General features: G+C 42.2%; 1 protein-coding gene across 8 annotated transcripts in view; it reads right to left on the bottom strand.

Moving 5' to 3' along the window:
- LOC115269089 (diacylglycerol lipase-alpha) overlaps nt 1-19,700 on the bottom strand; it is a 430,920-nt gene that overhangs the window by 128,168 nt on the left and 283,052 nt on the right. For all 8 annotated transcript variants that reach the window (XM_062844784.1, XM_029877440.2, XM_029877438.2 and 5 more), the window contains exons 4-7: nt 11,851-11,957; nt 11,180-11,784; nt 11,017-11,115; nt 10,742-10,951 (exon numbers count right to left, since the gene is read on the bottom strand). In XM_062844784.1, coding sequence (XP_062700768.1) covers nt 10,742-10,951; nt 11,017-11,115; nt 11,180-11,784; nt 11,851-11,957 — 1,021 coding nt within the window. The remainder of the gene's footprint in view (nt 1-10,741; nt 10,952-11,016; nt 11,116-11,179; nt 11,785-11,850; nt 11,958-19,700) is intronic.

The raw sequence follows: 19,700 nt of genomic DNA on the forward strand, positions 1-19,700 counted from the left end.
GTGACCCCAAACTTTTGCACGATGACTTGTAAATCTAACTCGATAATTTAAATTATGTTATGAATTTTTCTGCTAAAATCTAATGAATGGCTCTCAAAGAGGATAGAAATAGGGTTCTAATGCAACTTTAATTTTAAAATTTGATCGACCCAATTTTGAATTACACGGAAAACAATTTTTCGTACAATTTTAGGAAAAACATGTAAGTTTAGATAAACTTTTTATACTAAAAATTTCATATGAAATTTGTGAAAAGTACCTACGAATCAAATCTAACTCTCTATCTTTCGATAGAGTCGGAGAACGACTGGATTAAATGAAAGATGACTGAGATATGACCGAAAAACATTTTCATGTTTTTGAGGGGGTGACCCCAAACTTTTGCACGGGAGTGTAAATTCCCGCTGATAGTCACGTAACTGGTTGGAGTCCATGATGGATTACGCGATGGTTGGCGGAAGTTTACACGATCATAACGTAAATTTACATGACATCTGATGTAAATGTGTACTAAATGTAGCATTCCATTATGTGCATGATTTCTCGCTGAATTTCGCATGGATGTTGCATGGATGTTTTTTTTCTGTGTTCAGAAGTAAAACCTGTGTCAGGAATTTGACCGGGACAAAAATTCAGCTAGGGAATTAGTTCATAAATAAATGCTGCGGTCAACAAAAAGGAACATTTGCTCATTTTTAAGCGATTTCTTTATTTCGAGATAGCCCAATAAATTTCTTGCTATCAGCGTGCCAATTATGATTCGGAAGTTTTTGCATTGAGGTCAGAAGTTTTTCTCGAAGATTTTGCGCTTATTTCTACAGCAGATTTTCTAAGAATTTCTTGGAGTTTTTTTTTCCTGAAAGTCTTACTGAAATCTACAGGATTTTTTCTAGAATTCTTCCGAAATGTCCTCCAAATGGACCTTCTGACTTTCCTCAAGAGATACTTTCTGGGATTGCTCTTGGTGCTTCTTCTGTGTTTTTATAATAATAATTATTCCTTCTTGGATTTCTCCAGAGATGTAGTCCGGGATTCCTCGGATTTATCAACCAGTCCTTTCTGAAATTTCTATTGAACCTCTGGTCATCCTGAAGTTCCTACTCGTATTTTTTGAAGGATTATTTTTTGGTATTTTTCCAGATATTTTTCCTCTAAGGACTGTTCATTTTATAAAGAGGACACCTTATTTGTGTGATATCTTTTTTATTTTTCAATAAAATCATTACCAGTTTTTTGCATAAACTTCCATAGCTATTCTACAGTGTAGGAAAAATATAACATTATACAAATTGTCCTTAGCGATGGAACTGGAGCGGTTTTCGTTAAAACTCAGTAATAACCAATTTCTCAAAATTCTACATAACTTTCCACATACATAACTTTTAAATTTTTATGAACTTTTCAATGTGTTGGGATCTAATACTATTCTACTAAAGGTAGAACGTAATAGTTGGTCAATAATAATGCACCAAGCATTATACAGCTTGATATAGTAAGTTGCCTTGTTATCAATGAAATTGATAAAACATACTTATTTAAGTCCAGTGATGCAATAACACTACGGATTCAGTTAAAAATTTGTCCAGTATAGAAGAGAATCGCATTCTAAATTATACCGAAGAAAAATATGCTTTAAAGTACATTCTTCATCATAAATTTAATCCTTAATTATGGCCATAGTGAAAAATTTCAAATTTTTTTGCCCCATAAATGCAAGTCTTCGATTCTAGAGAAGCTTATTATTATTTATTTTCAGCAAGGCTTGATCCTATGTGATTATATACCTTATTTGAAAATAACTACAAGTAAAGTTTTATTTTCGACATCATTGTTATGTTGTATTTGCAATGGGTTACATCGTTATTTAGAAGAACCTTCAAAGAACGAAGCTGTTTTTCCTCCGGTAACTGCCATGAAGCACAGTAACCAAGCCAACAATGCTATCAAGAAGCGGTTTTCTGCATTTAAAATTGCATTATTAGTACTTTCGGCTAGATCCATTGAAACCATTCAAAACTGAATATTCTCATATTTTTTGTTTAACAAATAAATTTTGTTCTGAAAATCGAGACCAACTTGTAACTTTAATATCTCAACAACTAATATTCCGATTAGGTCTATACTTTGCCAGAATATGTATCACTCATACTGCTGCAGTATGGCAAATACTTTTATGAAATTTAAAACGATACACCGATGTTTTACAGTAATTTTGTGTTTATCTTTAGTTTTTGGGGATCGAAAAATTGATCTCTCCTAACACTTTGCCACATTTCTATGAAGTCCAACAATTTTAACCCAATTTAATTATATTTGTTATCTGCTAATGTAATGTACTGAACAACAAAGCAAGGCTGCTCAAATTTGAACTACGCGTTTTCTTTTTACAGCCTTGCAAAGTTGTCCTCTTTATTAAATGAACAGTCCTTAGGAATTCCTTCTCCTGGGGTTTCTCCTAGAGCAGGGGTTCCCAACCTTTTTGAGGTGGCGACCCCCTTTAAGAAATGGCAAAACATCTGCGGCCCAATGAAAATTAAAAAAAAATATGAATTAAATGAACGAAACCAAGTTTTTTGGGTACAGTGACGTAGCCACGTATTTGACACTCTCATTTCATAAATAATGATGTCATGTACATTCAATTCGAGTCGTAGCGTAAAAATAGCGGCGCAGCCGAAGGCGTTTTTTACTGAAAATTTGTTCCTCAAATTGTGGCTTTTGGGGGTGGCGGTATACAAAATTAAAAATTCGTATAATTTGCACTAAATAGAATAAAAATTTCCAAACTTTTTAATAACATCGCGGCCCCCCTAGACTGGCTTCACGGCGCCCCAGGGGGCCGCGGACCACCGGTTGGGAACCCGTGTCCTAGAGATTCTTCAAAGAATCCTACTGAAATTCCTCCCATTTTTTTTCCGTGATTCGTCCAGAAAATTCTTTTAAGGTTGTTTCCTGGAGTTTTTCCTGGGTTTATTCTGATAGTTCCATCTGTTTTGTTTTTTTTTATCAGAGATTCTTCTGTAAGTGTTGCAGAGGAAATTCCTAAATGAGTCCTTTCTAGGATTTTAACTGCACTTTCTGATGGTACACTTCCATCTGGGATTCATAAAAATAATTCTTTCTGAGATTCCTCCAGATATTTGAATTAAATTTTATGTATTTATGTAAAAGTTTCGATTCTCGTAAGAGTTCTATCCATTAGCGTAGCTAGAAGGGGGCTGGGGGAGTCTGGAAGATAAGGGATTTTTCTTTACTCGTGCATTTTTTTCTGGAGCTTGTAATATTTTTTTTTGGTCATATTCACAAAACCATATAAATCATAGCTGACTTTTTTTTTGCAAATTACGAACTCTTCGAATTTCTTAGAGAAATTCCGGAGAACTCTCAAATAATGTAATTGCTGGAAAAATCCTGGAATTAACCTGAAAGAACTTCTGGACGACTAGCGGGAATGTATTCAAAAAGAAATGTCTGGAGGAATTTAAGAAGGAATCCGTAGTGCATTTTCTAGAGAAATTCCGGGAGGAAACTCTGGGAGAATTCCGAAAGAGTCTTCTCTGGTTGAATTCCTGAAGGATTTCCTGGAGAAATGTCTGAAAGCGCTTCTAGCATGCAAGTACTTATATGTTTGAAGTAGGTAACCGTGGCTGTGAAATAATCACAGGATATATTCCTGAAAGAATCGCAGAACGGATTTCTAAAGAAACTACTTTGCAGGAGCTGCAGGGGGTGCTTTAAGGAATTCATGGATGGATTCCAGAATAAATCTGTGGATGAACTGCTCAAAAATTTCTCGAAGATAATTGCAAAAGAATGTTTCGATGACTTCTTGGAGAATTTCCTGGCTCCAGTATTCCTCTAAAATTATCTTAAAGAATTCCAATACAAATTGCTGGAGGAATTCCTCTAGAAATCCTTCAATGTATTAAAAAATCAGGTAATCCTGGAAAAAACTTGGGCGAATCCCTGGAAAAGATGATGGACGAATTTCTGAAATTTCTAACCGAACCCCTGATTAAAAATTTGAAAAGATCCCGAGAGGTATTTCCGAAGAATCACTACAGGAATTTATGGAGCAATTTCTGAAAGAACTCTCGGAGCAATCCCTAGAGGATTCCCGGAGAAATTCTCTGGAGGGATTCTGGCAGGTATGTCTGGAGTTAACCCTGTATGAATTCCCGGAGAAATTTCTGAAAAGAGGAACTCTAGAGCAATTATGGGAGCAATCACTACTGGAGAAAATTTCTGAAGAAATCGCATGAGGAATCCCTAAAGGAGTTCCTAGACAAGATTCAGGGCGAATCGTTGGAAGAGCTTCTGGAAGAATTCCAGGAGCTAGGAATTCTTGGAGAAACTCCTGGAGGAATTCCTGGAGAAATCCCTGAAGCAACTCCTTGAGAAATCGCTGCAGGAACTGGAGGAAATCCTGGAGGAACTTCTGGACAATTTCTTGACGGAATCTCTGGAGAAATTCCTGGAGGAATTTCTGAAAGTATACCTGGAGGTGTTCATGGAGAAATCGCTAAAGGAATGCTTGGAGGAATCCCTGGAAGAATTTCTGAAACAATATTCTGAGAATTTCCTAGAGGCATCCTTGGAGAAATTCTTGGACGAATGCCTGGAGCAATCCCTGCATAAATTCCTAGATGAATTCCTAGTGGAATTTCTACAGGAATTCTGGGAGGGACCTCTGGTAGAATTCCGGAGCAATCCCTAGATGAATTCCTAGATAAATCTCTAGAAGAATTCCTGGATAAATTCGTAGAGGAATTCATAAAAGAATTCCTGGAGGAATTTCTGAAGAAATACCTGAAGGAAACTCAAGAAAAATCCCTAGAGGAATTCCAGGAGAAATGCCTGGAGTACTCCCTGATGAAAATCCTGGATTAATTTCTGTAGCAAACCCTGGAAGAAATCCTGATGGAATCCTTGGATGAATTCCTGGAGGATTCCCTAGAGGAAATCTGGGAGGAATCCCTGGAAAAAAATCTAAAGAAACCTTTTGAGGGATTCCTGGAGGAATCCTTAGAGAATTTTCTGAAGAAATTCTTGGAAGAATTCCTGGGAGAATTCATGGAAAAACCCCTGGAGGAATTCCTGGAGGAATCTCTGAAGCAATTTCTGGAGGAATCTCAGGAGGAATGTATGGAGGAACTTCTGGACAAATTTCAGGCGGAATCCCAGGAGGAATTTCTGAAAGTATACCTGGAGGAATTCTTGGAGAAATCGCTAGAGGAATTCTTGGAGGAATCCCTGGAGGAATTTCTGAAGGAATAATCCTTGGAGAAAATTGTGGACGAATGCCTGGAGCAATCCCTGCATAAATTCTTTAATGAATTCCTGGTGAAATCTCTAGAGAAGCTCTGGGAGGGACCTCTGGTAGAATTCCTGGAGCAATCCTTAGGTGAATTCCTTGAGAAATCCTGGAGGAATTCCTGAAGGAAACCCTGAAGGAATTTCTGTAGAAATTCCATGAGAAATTTCTGGAGGGCTCCTTGAAGAAACTCCTGGATGAAATCCTGTAGCAAGCCCTGGAAGAAATCCTGAAGGAATCGCTCGACGAATTCCTGGAGGATTCTCTAGAGGAAATCTGGAGGAATCCCTGGAGGAATTTCTGTAGAAACCTCTTGAGGAATTCCTGGAGAAATTTCTGAAGAAATTCTTGGAAGAATTCCTAGAGAAATTCTTGGAAAAATTCCTGGAGAAATTTCTGGAGGAATCTCTAAAGCAATTTCTGAAGGATTCTCAGGAGCAATGCCTGGAGGAAATTCTGAACAAATTCCTGGCGGAATCCTAGGAGGAATTCCTGGAGAAATCCCTAGAGGAATTCTAGGAGAAATTCCGTGGAACTATCCCTGGAAGAATTCCTGGAGGAATACCAGAATGAATTCCAGAAGAAATCTCTAGAGTCTAGAGGAATTCTGGAAGAAATCCCTGGAAAAGTTTCTGAAGCAATTCCTAGAGAAATTCCAAGAGGAATTGCCAGATGAATTTCTGGAGGATTTCCAGGAGGAATCCCTGGAGAAATTTCTGAAAAAAATCCTAGTTAAGTTCCCTAGAGAATTTTGCAGAGCAATTTCTGGAGGAATTCCAGGAGGAATTCTTGAAGGAACTTCTGGAGGAATCATCGGAGGAATTCCTGGAGGAATCTCTGGACGAATCCTGAGAGGAATCCCTGGAGAATCTCTTGTAGAAAAAAATCAGAATAAACTCCTGGAGGAGATTCTGGAAGAATTCCCGGAGAAATCCCTGGAAAAATTCCAGGAGGCATCCAAAAATAAATTCGTGAAACAATTTCTGAAGGAATCCCTGAAGGATTTCCTAGAGGAATCTCGAGAGAAATTTATGCAGGAATCCCTGAAGGAATTCTTGGATAAATTCCGGGAGAAATTTCTGAAGGAATCCCTAGAGGATTTCCTGGATAAATTTCGGGAGAAATTGTTGTAGTTATTACTGAAGGAATTTCTGAAGGAATTCCTGGAGGAATATCTGAAGGAATTCCTGAGGTAATTCCTGGTGGAATTCTTGAAGATATTCCTGGAGGAGTCCCTGAATGAAATCCTAGACGAATCCCTATAGAAATCCCTGAAGGAACTCTTGGAGGAATGCCTGGAGAAATTCCTGGAGTCATGCCTGTAGGAATTCCTGGAGGACTGCCTTGTGAATTTCCTTGAGAAATCTCTAGAGGAATTCCTGGAGGAATCCCTGTATTAATTCCATGGGGAATCCCTAGAGAATTTCTTTGAAGAACCAATGGAGCACTTTCAGGAGGAATCCCTGGAGGAATCCCTGGAGGAATCTCTAGAGGCATTCCTTGTGGTATCTCTAAAGGAATACTTGTAGGAATCTCTGAAGGAATTTCTGAGGATTTTCTAGAGGAATTTCTGGACGAATTCCTGTAGGATTTTTTAGAGGTATCCATGCAGGAATTCCAAGAGGGATCGTGGAAGGATTCCCGGAGGAGTTTTTGGAAGAATCCCTGGAAGAATTCTTGGAGGAATCCCAGGAAGAATTCATGAAGAAATCTATGGATCAATTTCTGATGCAATTCTAGGAGGAGTTTCTGAAGAAGTCCCACGAGGAAGAACTGAAGAAATCGAAACTGTGAAGAAACCGTTGAAATTCCTGAGGAAATCCTGAAGGAATCTTAAAAGAGTACGTAGAGGAACTCTTGAAGTAATTTGTGAAGAAACAAGAAACAAGAAGAAGCAATCCCAAGAGGAATTCCATAGGGCGCTGTCCATAAACTACGTAGACTCATTTATGGCCTTCTCAGACCCCCCTCCCCCCTCGTAGACTTTTATTCATAGAAAATTTTCGAAATTTGTATGGAGCGTAGTCTTTGGCCAGACGCCCCGCCCCCCCCTAAGAGTCTACGTAGTTTATGGACAGGCCCTAGGGAATCTCAGGAGAGATTTCTTAGCGAAGTCCTGGAAGAATTTCTGTATCCCTGGATAAAAAATCTGAAGAAATCCATGTATGCAGTAATTTCTGGACGAATTATTGAAGGAATACTTGGATGGACTCCAATAGGATTTTTGTACATTTTTTTAAAGAAATTCCTGGATTAATTTTTGAAAAATCTCTAGTAAATTTTTCTGAAAGAATTTCTGGAAGATGATCCTGCAGAAATACTTCGAATTGTCCCAGATATCTGGCGGAATTCTGGAAGGAATATATGGAGAAATCCCTGAAGAAATCTCTGAAGGAATACCTACAGCCATACCTCAAAGGATCTGTGGAGAAATTCCTGAAGGAAACCTCGAAAAGGGCATTTGAACCATCACTGGAGGAACCTCTAAAGATATCCTAGGACAAATTCCCGCATAAATGTGTAGTTGAATCCCTATATGAATTCTTGAAGGAATCTCATGGAGGAATTGTTCATACTCATATAGTTAACGAAACTAGAAACAAACCAGTCATTTTGATTCCTCAAAAATCCAATGCCGATTTGCATATACATATATCGGGCGCCCATGTCGCTTAAAAGTCATCTCAAATTAGGCCCCCTCTGGGCCCCCTCCAGAAAAAATCCTAGCTACGCCAATGGTTCCATCAAAGGAAACTCTTAAGGAATTTCTTCAAGGATAGCTCTTGGAGATCCGGCTGGAACTTCTTCAGTAGTCTCCTAGAGACGAACCAGCCAAGGGCTGAAAGTCTCTAAAATAAGTCAATCAGTATTCTCCGTGATCTTGCTCCTGGGATTTTTTACAGGAATTCTTTCTGGGATGCCTAAGTATATTTCTTTTAGGATTTCAGCAGAAGTTTTCTTGTGAGATTTTTCAATGAGTTCACTCCAGGATTTCTCAGGAGTTCTTTCTGAGTTCAGGCATCTCTTCTGGATCCACTCCAGATTTTTCTTCTGGGATTCCTGCAGAAGGTCGTTCTGAGAATCTTCAATTTTTTTTTCAGGGATTTCTCCTGATTTTTTAAAATATTTATTCTGGAGCTAGAATTTCTTCTGGGAATTTTTCGATTTTTTTGTGATTCCTCGAGAGTTTTTTTTATCTGCAATTATCTGTGAGAAATCGTTTTTGGAGTTTCCTATAGAGTTCATGTTAGGATCATTTAGCAACTCCTTGAGAGGAATTATCTGGAGTTCCTCCAGATGGCACTTCTGTTATTTCTCTAGTAGTTTTTTTTTTGGGGATTTCACCTGATCTTTTTTTTTTGGATTCCTCCAGTAGATCCTTTCGTGTTTTTTTTTGTAGATCCTATTAAGATTCCAAAAGAAACCTCTAAAAATACTAGGAAGGAATTTTAGAAGGAGCTCCTCATTTTAGGGGGAACTTTTTGGTATTCCTTATGGAATTCCTCCTGTTTTTTACTGCTCCAGATTTCAAAAGGATCTCCAAAGAAATTCCAAAGGGATGTGATGCAAAATAATGCAGGTTAGATGAAAACTGATCGGGCAGGCGTATGATTTTTACTGATTATTCTATTTTTTCGCTGAATTATTCCCGTAACACTTATTGTAGTCTCTTTACTCGAAATTCTTAAAAGAATAAGAAAATCTGTGGAAGACACCTGAACAAGGCAACAAGTCGGAAAAAAAATTGATGTGGCATCTCTGGAGAGAAAACCCCTAGAAGAATCTCAGGGGTGACACTCGAGTGGACTCGAGAGAACTCCCGGGAGACACCCCTGGGCAAATCCTGATAGGCCTCCCGGGATGAATCGAAGGTAGAATTCCGGGAAAAATCCCTGTAAAAAGCCCGGTAAGGATGATGAACTTAATTGTTCATGCCACTGTGCTCTACGTACAGTATAATTAAAAAAAAAGCCTATGATTTAAAGAAGAAAAAATCTATGATGAAATATTGGTATTTTTAACACCAACTAGTCCCTTAAAAGGTAAACTAGCAATAAGAGCATATGATATAAAAGAAAAGGAAATGTTTCTGATGTTCAAGTTCCCAAAACACGAATCTAGAAAGAACACCTATGCTAAAAGATGGGAAAATCTTTGCTGAAGATTAAGTTTGCCCGTACCTCCAAATTTGTTTGATCACAATTCGGCCAAACGGCATTGCCAAACCAAAAGGAATTCCTCAAGGTAACCATGGAAGAAACTAGGGACGAACCCCAAAAGAATGCGATTAGTAATCTACAGAGGAATCTTGGGAGGAATCCTGGGGAAGATTCCATAGAAAAAACCCTGAAATGAATTCGGGAGGAATGAACCAGAATAAGAATCGCTGGACGATTCCGTGGAGAAAGAGTCACTGGAGACATTCTAAAATTAAAAAAAATCGGAAGGATCCCGGAACGGTTTTTGTGATGAAACTCGGGCAGAATGGCAAAATTAATACAGCGGAGATTTTTTCGGTGGAAACCTGAGAAGATTTCCTAAGAAACCCCGGAAACGGAATCCTAGGAATAATCTCATAAGTAGTGACAGTTAGAATCCCTGGAAAATCCCTGAAAGTTTTCATAGAGAATTCCCGGGAGGAATCTTTGGATGAATCCCTGAAAAAATATCGGGAAGGATTTTCATAACGAAAATAAGATGCAATCCCTGGAAGAATCCACAGCGAAATTCATGGAGGCCTGGAGGAATCCAGTTAGGTATCTATAGAGATATTTCGGGAATGATCTCTGAAGGTACACGGGAAGGTTTCCTGGAGAAACTTGTAGGAATTTGGAGGCTTCTCAAGAGGAACGCCAATAAGAATCTCTGGAGAAATCCGTGGAAGATTCATAGTAGGAAGGAATACATGAAAGAATTTCTGAAAGCATTTCTGAAGACCTTCTGGGAGAAGCAATCTCTGGAGAAACCATGGAAAAAGTTTTGAGAGAAATCTCTGTAGTAATCAACAATACAACAGTACATATTGGCGCCACTTCTGAAATATACTGTCCTGCAAGCAAGAGGTAATCATCTTCGGATAAATATTGGGTAATTCTCAGGATATTTACCTCAAAAGTACTATCATATAAAAAGTGTAGAATTAGCTAAAAGTTAAAATACACGTTAATAAAAAAATACTATCATATAAATAAGATGCTGGGCGGATATTGGTTGAGGCCTCCAATTGACTAGCGATTTCTCGGATATTTTAAAAAATGTTTAAATGCAACAAAAGGGCCCATATAATAACTGTGGAAGTGCTCATAGAACACTAAGCTGAGAAGCAGGCTTTGTCCCAATGAGGACGTTACGCCAAGAAGAGAGTGTGCTTATGACGATCTTCAGAATTTTTTCTAAATCCTAAAAATTGACGCTTCTTCTACTCACCTCTCCGATCTTCAGCATCTTCTTGAGGGCGGCGTAATTGCACAGGCAGCAGTTGTCCTCGACCACCTCGGTGCCGGTTTTCCGCCGGCAGCATGACAAACAGCAGGTCAGCTCGGACCCGAGCTGGCAGATTCCCGTTCGGGAATGACTCATGAGGAACATTGGCCACCCATAGGCACCCTGGGCAAAGTACATGTAGCGGATCACAGTCTGTCGGGCAAACGGGAAGAATCAGGTCACTTGTTAGCTTTGAAGAATCAGAATGCGACACCTACCTGAAAGTGATCGTAGTCCTTGGAATCGTTCAAAGCCAAGAACTGAGTGTTTGCGGTTATGGGAACTCCGGATAGGAACTCGTAGGTACCGTTTTTGCGCTGAAATTTGAAGAAGATTCATCTTAACTCAAAGGTCGTCGAAGGAAACTAGGAAGTTACGAACCTGCCGAACGACGGCTTCTCGTTCAAGTTTCTGGAACTTCCTGAGCAGTACCAGGCCTGCTACCACGTCGGACGGAACCACGTCCAGATCGCGGAAGAAGTCACTCAGCAGCCTGGCGATGTCGGTGAACGAATTCCGACTTCGGTCGCTGTTACCCATGCAGCAAAACAGCAGTCTACACCGGTGATCCCAGCTGTCCTGGTAGGCCCGTATCACCTTCCGCTGGCGCCAGTTCCGACTCCGGCTGCCGCTGCGTTTGTAGTTGAACCGAGACTCCGATTCTCGCATCGACCGTTGGTACTGCTTCATCTTGACCCAAGACCGACCCGCCGGATCAAATGTGCACCACATCGTAGTAAACATGCTGAAGATCACCAGTAGATTGCAGATGATCACTGCAATCATGGTTTCTTTGGGTTCTTGGATGGGGCACTCAAGGTAGTGATCTTTGATCCAAATGGCACCCACAATTAACCAGGTGAGGTCTATGATCATCACTAGTACCCGGGTGTACAGCAGATACGGCATGATGGCACGCGGTCCCATATCCAAGATGCTACCCCGCATCGCAACAATACATATGGCGACCTCTAATAGGATGCAACCTTGAAATTTGAATTGAGAGATCGATTAGAGATGTTTAAAGATTGGCAATTCGTATGTCTACTCACAAGATAAAATGGAAATGTAACCAATTTGAAAGAACCATAACAATTCTATACATCGTATGGATCGATCGTACTGGAACAATCCTGTCACCACTCCGAGTACAGTCAACCTGCAAAAAAAAGGCAGAGAAGAATAAAAAAACAATTGTCAATGTTTGCGAGGAGGATGCAAAAGAATCAAACTCGTTTCAATTAACCCCTAGTGGGGCACACCGTAACCACCGAGAAAGCTCTTCTAAATCCCATCTAAAGCAGTTCCATAAAATTAATAGCCCAAATGAAAATCTTCGTAATATCCCCTCTGCGGATTTAGCAAGCAGATTGTCGCTACCTTTCACTAGCTTACCACTTGTTTGGCCATCGATTTCGATGCCTGTGTCGCCACAGCCGCCCATTCTCAAACCACTAAGGCAGGGGAAGAAGCTTTCAACGTTTAGCCTATCTTCAGGCAATTACTCTCGCAGCAGCCTAAATATCATTGGCATCCCAGCAACCCGGAAAATTTTAAGGCCAAGTTAAACAAACCCCAAAATGGGGTGTTGCTCCCGTCTGCTGCCGCAGCCACCATAGCAACCGGTACGATGCTCTTTGCCACGCATGGCCTTCTTTGTTGCGATGGCGACAGGCCGGGGTGAAAATTCGAGTAAACACAAACAAACCTAATCAAATTGGTGCCACTGACTGTCGAGGAGGAATGAGAGGAGCTTACGGCTCCCACTTGGGTCTACTACATTGTCTCTTGCAGGTTGAAAGATTATATGGATTCCAGAAGAAAATTGTTATTACGTACCCTGATGATTCTTACAATTTAAAAGAAACTTAAAATGCCCGATTTGCCTAGGCTCGCAGGTTTCAAATAGATCGCGAGCTGGATAGTTGCAGTCTAGAGAGTCACAGAAGGCTTTCTGGAGTGACCAGAAGCTATTTTGAGTCACTAAAAGGTTTAAAAAACAACCAATGGTTCTTGCGGAGGACATACAGACAGATTTTGCAGAGAAATCAGAACCTACGACGAACAGAGACTCTCTAGAGCGCTGTGAAGCAACCAGCAACTCTTAAGAGCTATTTGAAGCTATCTAGTTTCCAAAGTTTCTTAATACCACCAGAAGTTCTCCAAAACCATTAAAAGCCAGAACCATTGAAGCTTTCAGAAGCTCCTATGAATCTTTGGAGCCACCAGAGGCTCTCTAGAGCCACCAGAGGCTCTCTAGAGCCACCAGAGGCTCTCTAGAGCCACCAGAGGCTCTCTAGAGCCACCAGAGGCTTTCTAGAGCCACCAGAGGCTTTCTAGAGCCACCAGAGGTTCTCTAGAGCCACCAGAGGCTCTCTAGAGCCACCAGAGGCTCTCTAGAGCCACCAGAGGCTCTCAAGAGCCACCAGAGGCTCTCAAGAGCCACCAGAGGCTCCCTAGAGCCACCAGAGGCTCCCTAGAGCCACCAGAGGCTCCCTAGAGCCACCAGAGGCTCCCTAGAGCCACCAGAGGCTCCCTAGAGCCACCAGAGGCTCCCTAGAGCCACCAGAGGCTCCCTAGAGCCACCAGAGGCTCCCTAGAGCCACCAGAGGCTCCCTAGAGCCACCAGAGGCTCCCTAGAGCCACCAGAGGCTCCCTAGAGCCACCAGAGGCTCCCTAGAGCCACCAGAGGCTCCCTAGAGCCACCAGAGGCTCCCTAGAGCCACCAGAGGCTCCCTAGAGCCACCAGAGGCTCCCTAGAGCCACCAGAGGCTCCCTAGAGCCACCAGAGGCTCCCTAGAGCCACCAGAGGCTCCCTAGAGCCACCAGAGGCTCCCTAGAGCCACCAGAGGCTCTCTAGAGCTACCAGAGGCGCTCTAGAGCCACCAGAGGCGCTCTAGAGCCACCAGAGGCACTCTAGAGCCACCAGAGGCGCTCTAGAGCCACCAGAGGCGCTCTTTTTTTATATAGAATGAGGAAATCTGTTGGTTAGCAACACCGTAGAAAAACCTCATTCTGCACTACCTGACCTTGCTCCGCGGCACGCCCGTTAGGGATTACTTCGTAGAGGAGGGGGGGGGACTGTGCTTTCGCACTCTCGCTATCATCTGTCAGCCATCACATACGGCATTTCTCTAGGGGGCCAACTCGACTAACTGTTGGTCGGCCCGCCATTTCCTCTGGAGGTGGAGCACGATTGTGGATACCGTGGTCGACACGGCATTCCACTCGTCCACCCCCGTACACATCCTCTCTATAATGTTATCGGGAGTATCCCTGCCGCATACCTCTAACACGCTCGACCTCTGCTCCGCAAAACGCGGGCACTCGAAGAGCACATGTTCCGCCGTTTCCGCCCTGTTTGCACACTCCGGGCATGAGGGTGAGTTTGCATGCCCGAACCTGTGCAAGTACCACCTAAAGCACCCATGGCCCGACAGGAATTGTGTCAGGTGAAAGTTCACTTCGCCATGGGGCCTACACGTCCACCGGGACACGCTCGGTATGAGCCTGTGTGTCCACCTACCCTTGGTTGAAGAGTCCCAGACTCTCTGCCATTTCACCATAGACGAAGTTCTGGCGTTTCGTCGCGCACCTCTAGTACCTCTTTCATCGTAGCACTCAACATCCTCGGCCAACACCAGTGCTATCGGCATCATGCCTGCTAGCACGCATACCGCGTCTTTCGAGACGGTCCGGTATGCACTGGCCACCCTAAGGCACATCAGTCTATGTACACTCTCTAGTCGGTCAACATTCCTCTGCAGCTTGAGCGCATTCGACCATGCGGCGGCGCCATACTGTAGTATGGACACCGCTACTGACGCGAGCAGCTTTCGCTTACTCGAGACAACTGCCGAACTGTTTTACATCATCCTAGATAATGCCATAACCGCTACACTCGCCCTCTTACAAGCATACTCGACATGACTACTGAAGCTCAACTTGTCGTCGACCATGACTCCAAGAAGCTTCAGTGAGCAACAGGACTCGATCGAGCACCCGCCCGTGGTGACCACTGCCTGCTGTGCAGACTGGCGGTTGTTCCACCACCACCTCCGTCTTGTGGTGTGCGAGTGTCAGTTGCCTCGACCTCATCCAGCCCTCCACTATGTCAATCGCATGCGCTGCCGTCAATTCCACCTCTTCGAGCGACTCACCGTATACCACCAGGGTAATGTCGTCAGCGAAGCCAACCAACTTTACTCCCGGTGGTAGTGCTAGCCTCAATACTCCGTCGTATGCCGCGTTCCACAGAACCAGACCCAAGATGGATCCTTGCGGTACCCCCGCGGTGACGTTGTACTGTTTTTGGCCATCCTCGGAGTCGTAAATCAGCACCCTGTTCTGGAAGTAACTACCCAGAATACGCCTTAGGCCAGCCAGGACACCTAAGCGAGTTATGGCGCTCTCTATGGCGGCCCAGCTTACACTATTGAAGGCGTTTCTAACGTCTAGCGTTACGATCGCGCAGAACCGTATGCCTCTTCTCTTTTTCTGCAGTGCAATTTCGGCCAATCCAGTCACCGACCTAATGGCATCCACTGTCGATCCTCCTTTGCGAAACCCGTACTGGCTGTCTGATAGCCCCGCGTTGTCCGTCCTCTCGGTATAGACCAATAACCTTGACAGAATGATCCGCTCTAGGAGTTTCCCGGCCGTGTCTAAAAGGCAAATTGGTCTATAAGCCGACGGGTCGCCTGGAGGCTTCCCGTGCTTGGGCAGTAGAACCAATTTCTGCCTTTTCCACCTCTCCGGAAACTCACCTCTATCCAGGCATCTCTGCATAGCCGATCTGACCATGTCAGGGCTAGCTTCGATGGCTGCTTTAATAGCCACCGTCGGAATGCCATCCGGGCCCGGGGCCTTGTTCAGCTTAAGTGATTTCGCAATTGCGGCCAACTCATCATTCGTCACTGGGGGAACCTCACTCGGACCAGGATGGTCTTGCGGTGTGGGTGCCCATGGTCTTACCTCGTGGTGCGGGAACAACGTTTCCACAATCCTCTGCAGCATCGCGGGAGAGCGTTCCGGTGGTGCAGATCTGCCTTTCGTTTTGCACATGACTACGCGGTATGCATCTCCCCAGGGGGTTGTGTTGGCCGTCTGACAGAGATCGTTGAAGCACGCCCGCCTACGCGCCTTGATCTCTTTGTTCAGTGCCAACTTTGCCGCCCTGTATGCCACCTCTCGCTCCGCTCTCGACTCATCGGCCCGGGCTCTTTGCATCCTTCTCCTTGCCCTGTGGCAAGATGCACGGAGCTCCGCGATTTCTTGACACCACCAGTATACCGGTCTTCGTCCATTCCTGGGTATGGATCGCCTCGGCATTGCCGCATCACACGCTCGTCTCAAGGTACCGACTAGACCGTCGCTAGACAAGTAGTCTGTATTCTACTCCATGAGCAGCCGCTCCTCAAATGCCGGCTTATCGAAACTCGAGGTTCGCCATCCTCGGTGAGTGTCGATTATCCTCGACTGCTGCCGTCTACCGCCCTGTTCGATACTGTATCGAATCGCCAGGTGATCACTATGCGTGTACCCGTTATCAACTCTCCAGTCTGAGCTAGGGTTAAGCCCTGGGCTCCAGAAGGTCACATCAATGATGGACTCCGCACCGTTTCTGCTATATGTGCTTACACTTCCGACATTCGCGATCACAACGTTCAATCCCGCCATAGCTTCGAGTAGAGCCCAACCTCTCTCGTTCGTAGAGCGACTGCCCCACTCGACCGCCCACGCGTTAAAGTCCCCACCGATGACCAAGGGGCTCAGTCCAGCTAGTGCGCTTGACAGCGAATCTAGCATGGACGAGAACTGACCTATCGGCCACCTAGGTGGGGCATAGCAGCTGCAGTAGTAGACCCCGTCGATCTTCGCAATCGCGAAGCCCTCGCACGTCGTGGAGATTATCTCCTGGACCGGGTACCGACCGGTCGTACAGATCGCCGCTTTCTTGGCCTTATCCGCAACCCAGTTCCCGTTATTGGGGGGGATGCGGTATGGGTCCGAAAGAAGCGCGATGTCTGTACTCGACTCCGAGGCGGATTGCCACAACAGCTGCTGCGCGGCTTCACAGTGATTCAGGTTCAAATGTGTGACTTGCGTCATTTCCGGCCGTTACGTCCACTTATGCTTGGGCACTAGGGTGCCAATGGAACGTATGGGAAAAATTTGACCATCGAATTTCAAAAACGGGTAGTGCTCAAAAGTTTCGTCTCCTCAAAAAAAGTCCCTATGCAAAATTTCAGCTCAATCGGACTTCGCTAAGGGGTGGCCCAAAGCGGTCAAAGTTTGGCTGTTTTGAAACACGAAAAATATCCCAAGGTAGGGATACATGAAAATTACGAAATCGAAAATTTTTTTTTGATGCCAAATGCCTTAAAAGTGCATGAAACGTCGAGATCTGGTGTTATCTCAAAAATTTTTTTTTGGAAAAAAATTGACTTTTTGGACTTAGAAAATTTTTGAGTTGGGGGAGTGAAATTAATTTGAAATGGAGGAATTGAATTTAGTTGCTGAAATATTCATAGCAATAGTACTGGAACATGTCTTATATCATCGATGGCAACTGCTAGCATATTATATATCATATATCGTTAGGGTGGTTCACTTATTTTGCATTAGGGTGACCCTTTTTGTAGAAAAATTTAAAAAATAAGATAATAGTATTAAAAAATTTCTTATAAAACTGTAAGTCATTTTCAATGTTGAATATATATAATATTTCATTAGGGTGGCTCATTTATTTTTAATTAGGGTGGTTCTTTGAGATGGAAATTAAGAACAAAAAAATATTTCCCGAAAATTTACCACTCATATTTTTGTATAGTTTAATATCATGATCCTTTATTGGCATGTAACACTTTGTTAAGATATTCCTAGAGCAACATGTTGAAAGGACGCAACAACCATTGCAAATTTCTGCTTCTCCTGTCCCTCCCGGGCGTATCCCCAATTGTTCATGAAATATTTTATTTTCTTTTTTAAATTTTGAATCTGTTTATTTTTTTGGTGCTTCACTTATTTTGCATAAGGGTGCTCCTTTTTGTAGAAAAATAAATAAAAAAAAACGATAATAGTATTTGTATTTGAATTGTATTTTCCGTTAGGGTTGTTTATTTTTCTTGGAAATTAAGATCAAAAAATACTTCCAGAAAATTCAACCAGGTAATATTTTTCGTATAGCTTCAAGCCATGATTTCCTACAAATCTTTCGGTGACTTATCTATAATGAGATATTCTCTAATTATTATCTCTCCTCTCGTTCTATTTCATTAATCACAAAGTGATTAAAACCTATTTCTATCTACAGAATTAAATATTGTGGTACGGACTACTAAAGAGATTAATTTACTAGAGAGGTTCATCTCATTGTAAGATTTTGAAAAGTTTTGTGAGACTAAATTCAAAAATTCGACTAAACATTTATTCAGCTGTTTCTATGAGGAAAAAGAGTTTGGTTTGAAAAGTAAACTGTTTTTTGTTTTTTTCATTAATGCGGTATTTGCAGATATAATTTACTTTTGCAATGGTCATGACCAAGCATGTTCGTACTGAGCGGATGAAATTTATGCTCGCAGTTCCGCAAGGAGCGTTAAAATTCACCCGAGTGAAATTCTCTCCGTGTGCTCAGTGTGGTACTGCGGTGCGGTTTTTTGACAGTTCGAAAAGACATTTAAATTATTTCAACATCCATCTATCAGTTAAGATAGGAATATTTAATAAATACGATGATTTCGGTAGTGCAAATCAATAGAGCATAATTTTCATACGCTCAGTGCGAACAAGCCTGGTCGTAGTAAAAGGGACGTTACGAACGAGTGGGAACGGTTTTGTGATATTTACTAAATTCATGCTGATAGGTTTTTGGTACATTACATCGAATATATGTTCTTAAATTACATCTGATTTTTTTGAACTTTTATTTCCATTTTCTTTTTTGCTATTCCTCTGCGTAATATCAGTTTCCAACAAGCATTCCGGAAGAGAGAGAGCACATAACACAGCGAAACAAAAATTAAATTTTGGTCTGTCTCAAACGCAAACTTAGGTTAAACGAAATATATGGCATAAATCGTTAGTTTAGATGTTATTCGACGAATTTACACTTGCTTTAAAACATAATTTCCATAATTAATGGATTGCAGTAAAAAAAGCCCAAAATCACATATTTTGCCGTATAAATTGAGGTATAGCTCAAAATCCTGACGTGCTAGAGCAAATCTGAGCCCGGATTCGGATTCAGCGACCCAAAAACTGTCAGAGACACATAAGTTTGCTTTTGAGACAGACCAAAATTTATTTTTTTTTAATAAGTTCGCTTCTAAGAAAAAAAAAATGTTTCGCTGTGCAATAATTCTTTTGTGTGCTGACTGCCTTGTACAAATGAGTGCAGTTCAAGTGTAGAAATGTCGTTTGATTCGATTATGGATTTACCAGACACACTTTTTGATTATATGATATCAAAATATGGCTGAAAAGATGTTGCGATTACTATCCAAAAACTGCAGATGTTTCAAGAACCTTTTATGTACTGCTTTGGCAACTTCTTCGTTAACAGCCTTGTAGATTTTGAGCGATCCTATCAAACATGTTTGTGCCTATGAACTTCAGACATTACGTATGTCGAACATACCATTTCGGTTGGTTATCCGAAAAACATCAAAATTCGAGGAGATGAACCAGCCATAGGCTGAAAATCTCGATAATAAAGATATATAAAAAAAATCAACATTCGAGTTGATTTTATCAAATTGAGGTCATTGTTTACAGAAATTGCAGCACACGAAGACAGAAACCAGTTTTTCAATATATTTTTACAATGAATACGATAAATCGTGCTAACTGTTGTTAAGCTGGCTCAGGTAACGCAAAAGTGTGTCGGTAAAGGAACATTTTT

Source organism: Aedes albopictus, chromosome 1, assembly GCF_035046485.1.
Source record: "Aedes albopictus strain Foshan chromosome 1, AalbF5, whole genome shotgun sequence".
NCBI lineage: Eukaryota > Metazoa > Arthropoda > Insecta > Diptera > Culicidae > Aedes > Aedes albopictus.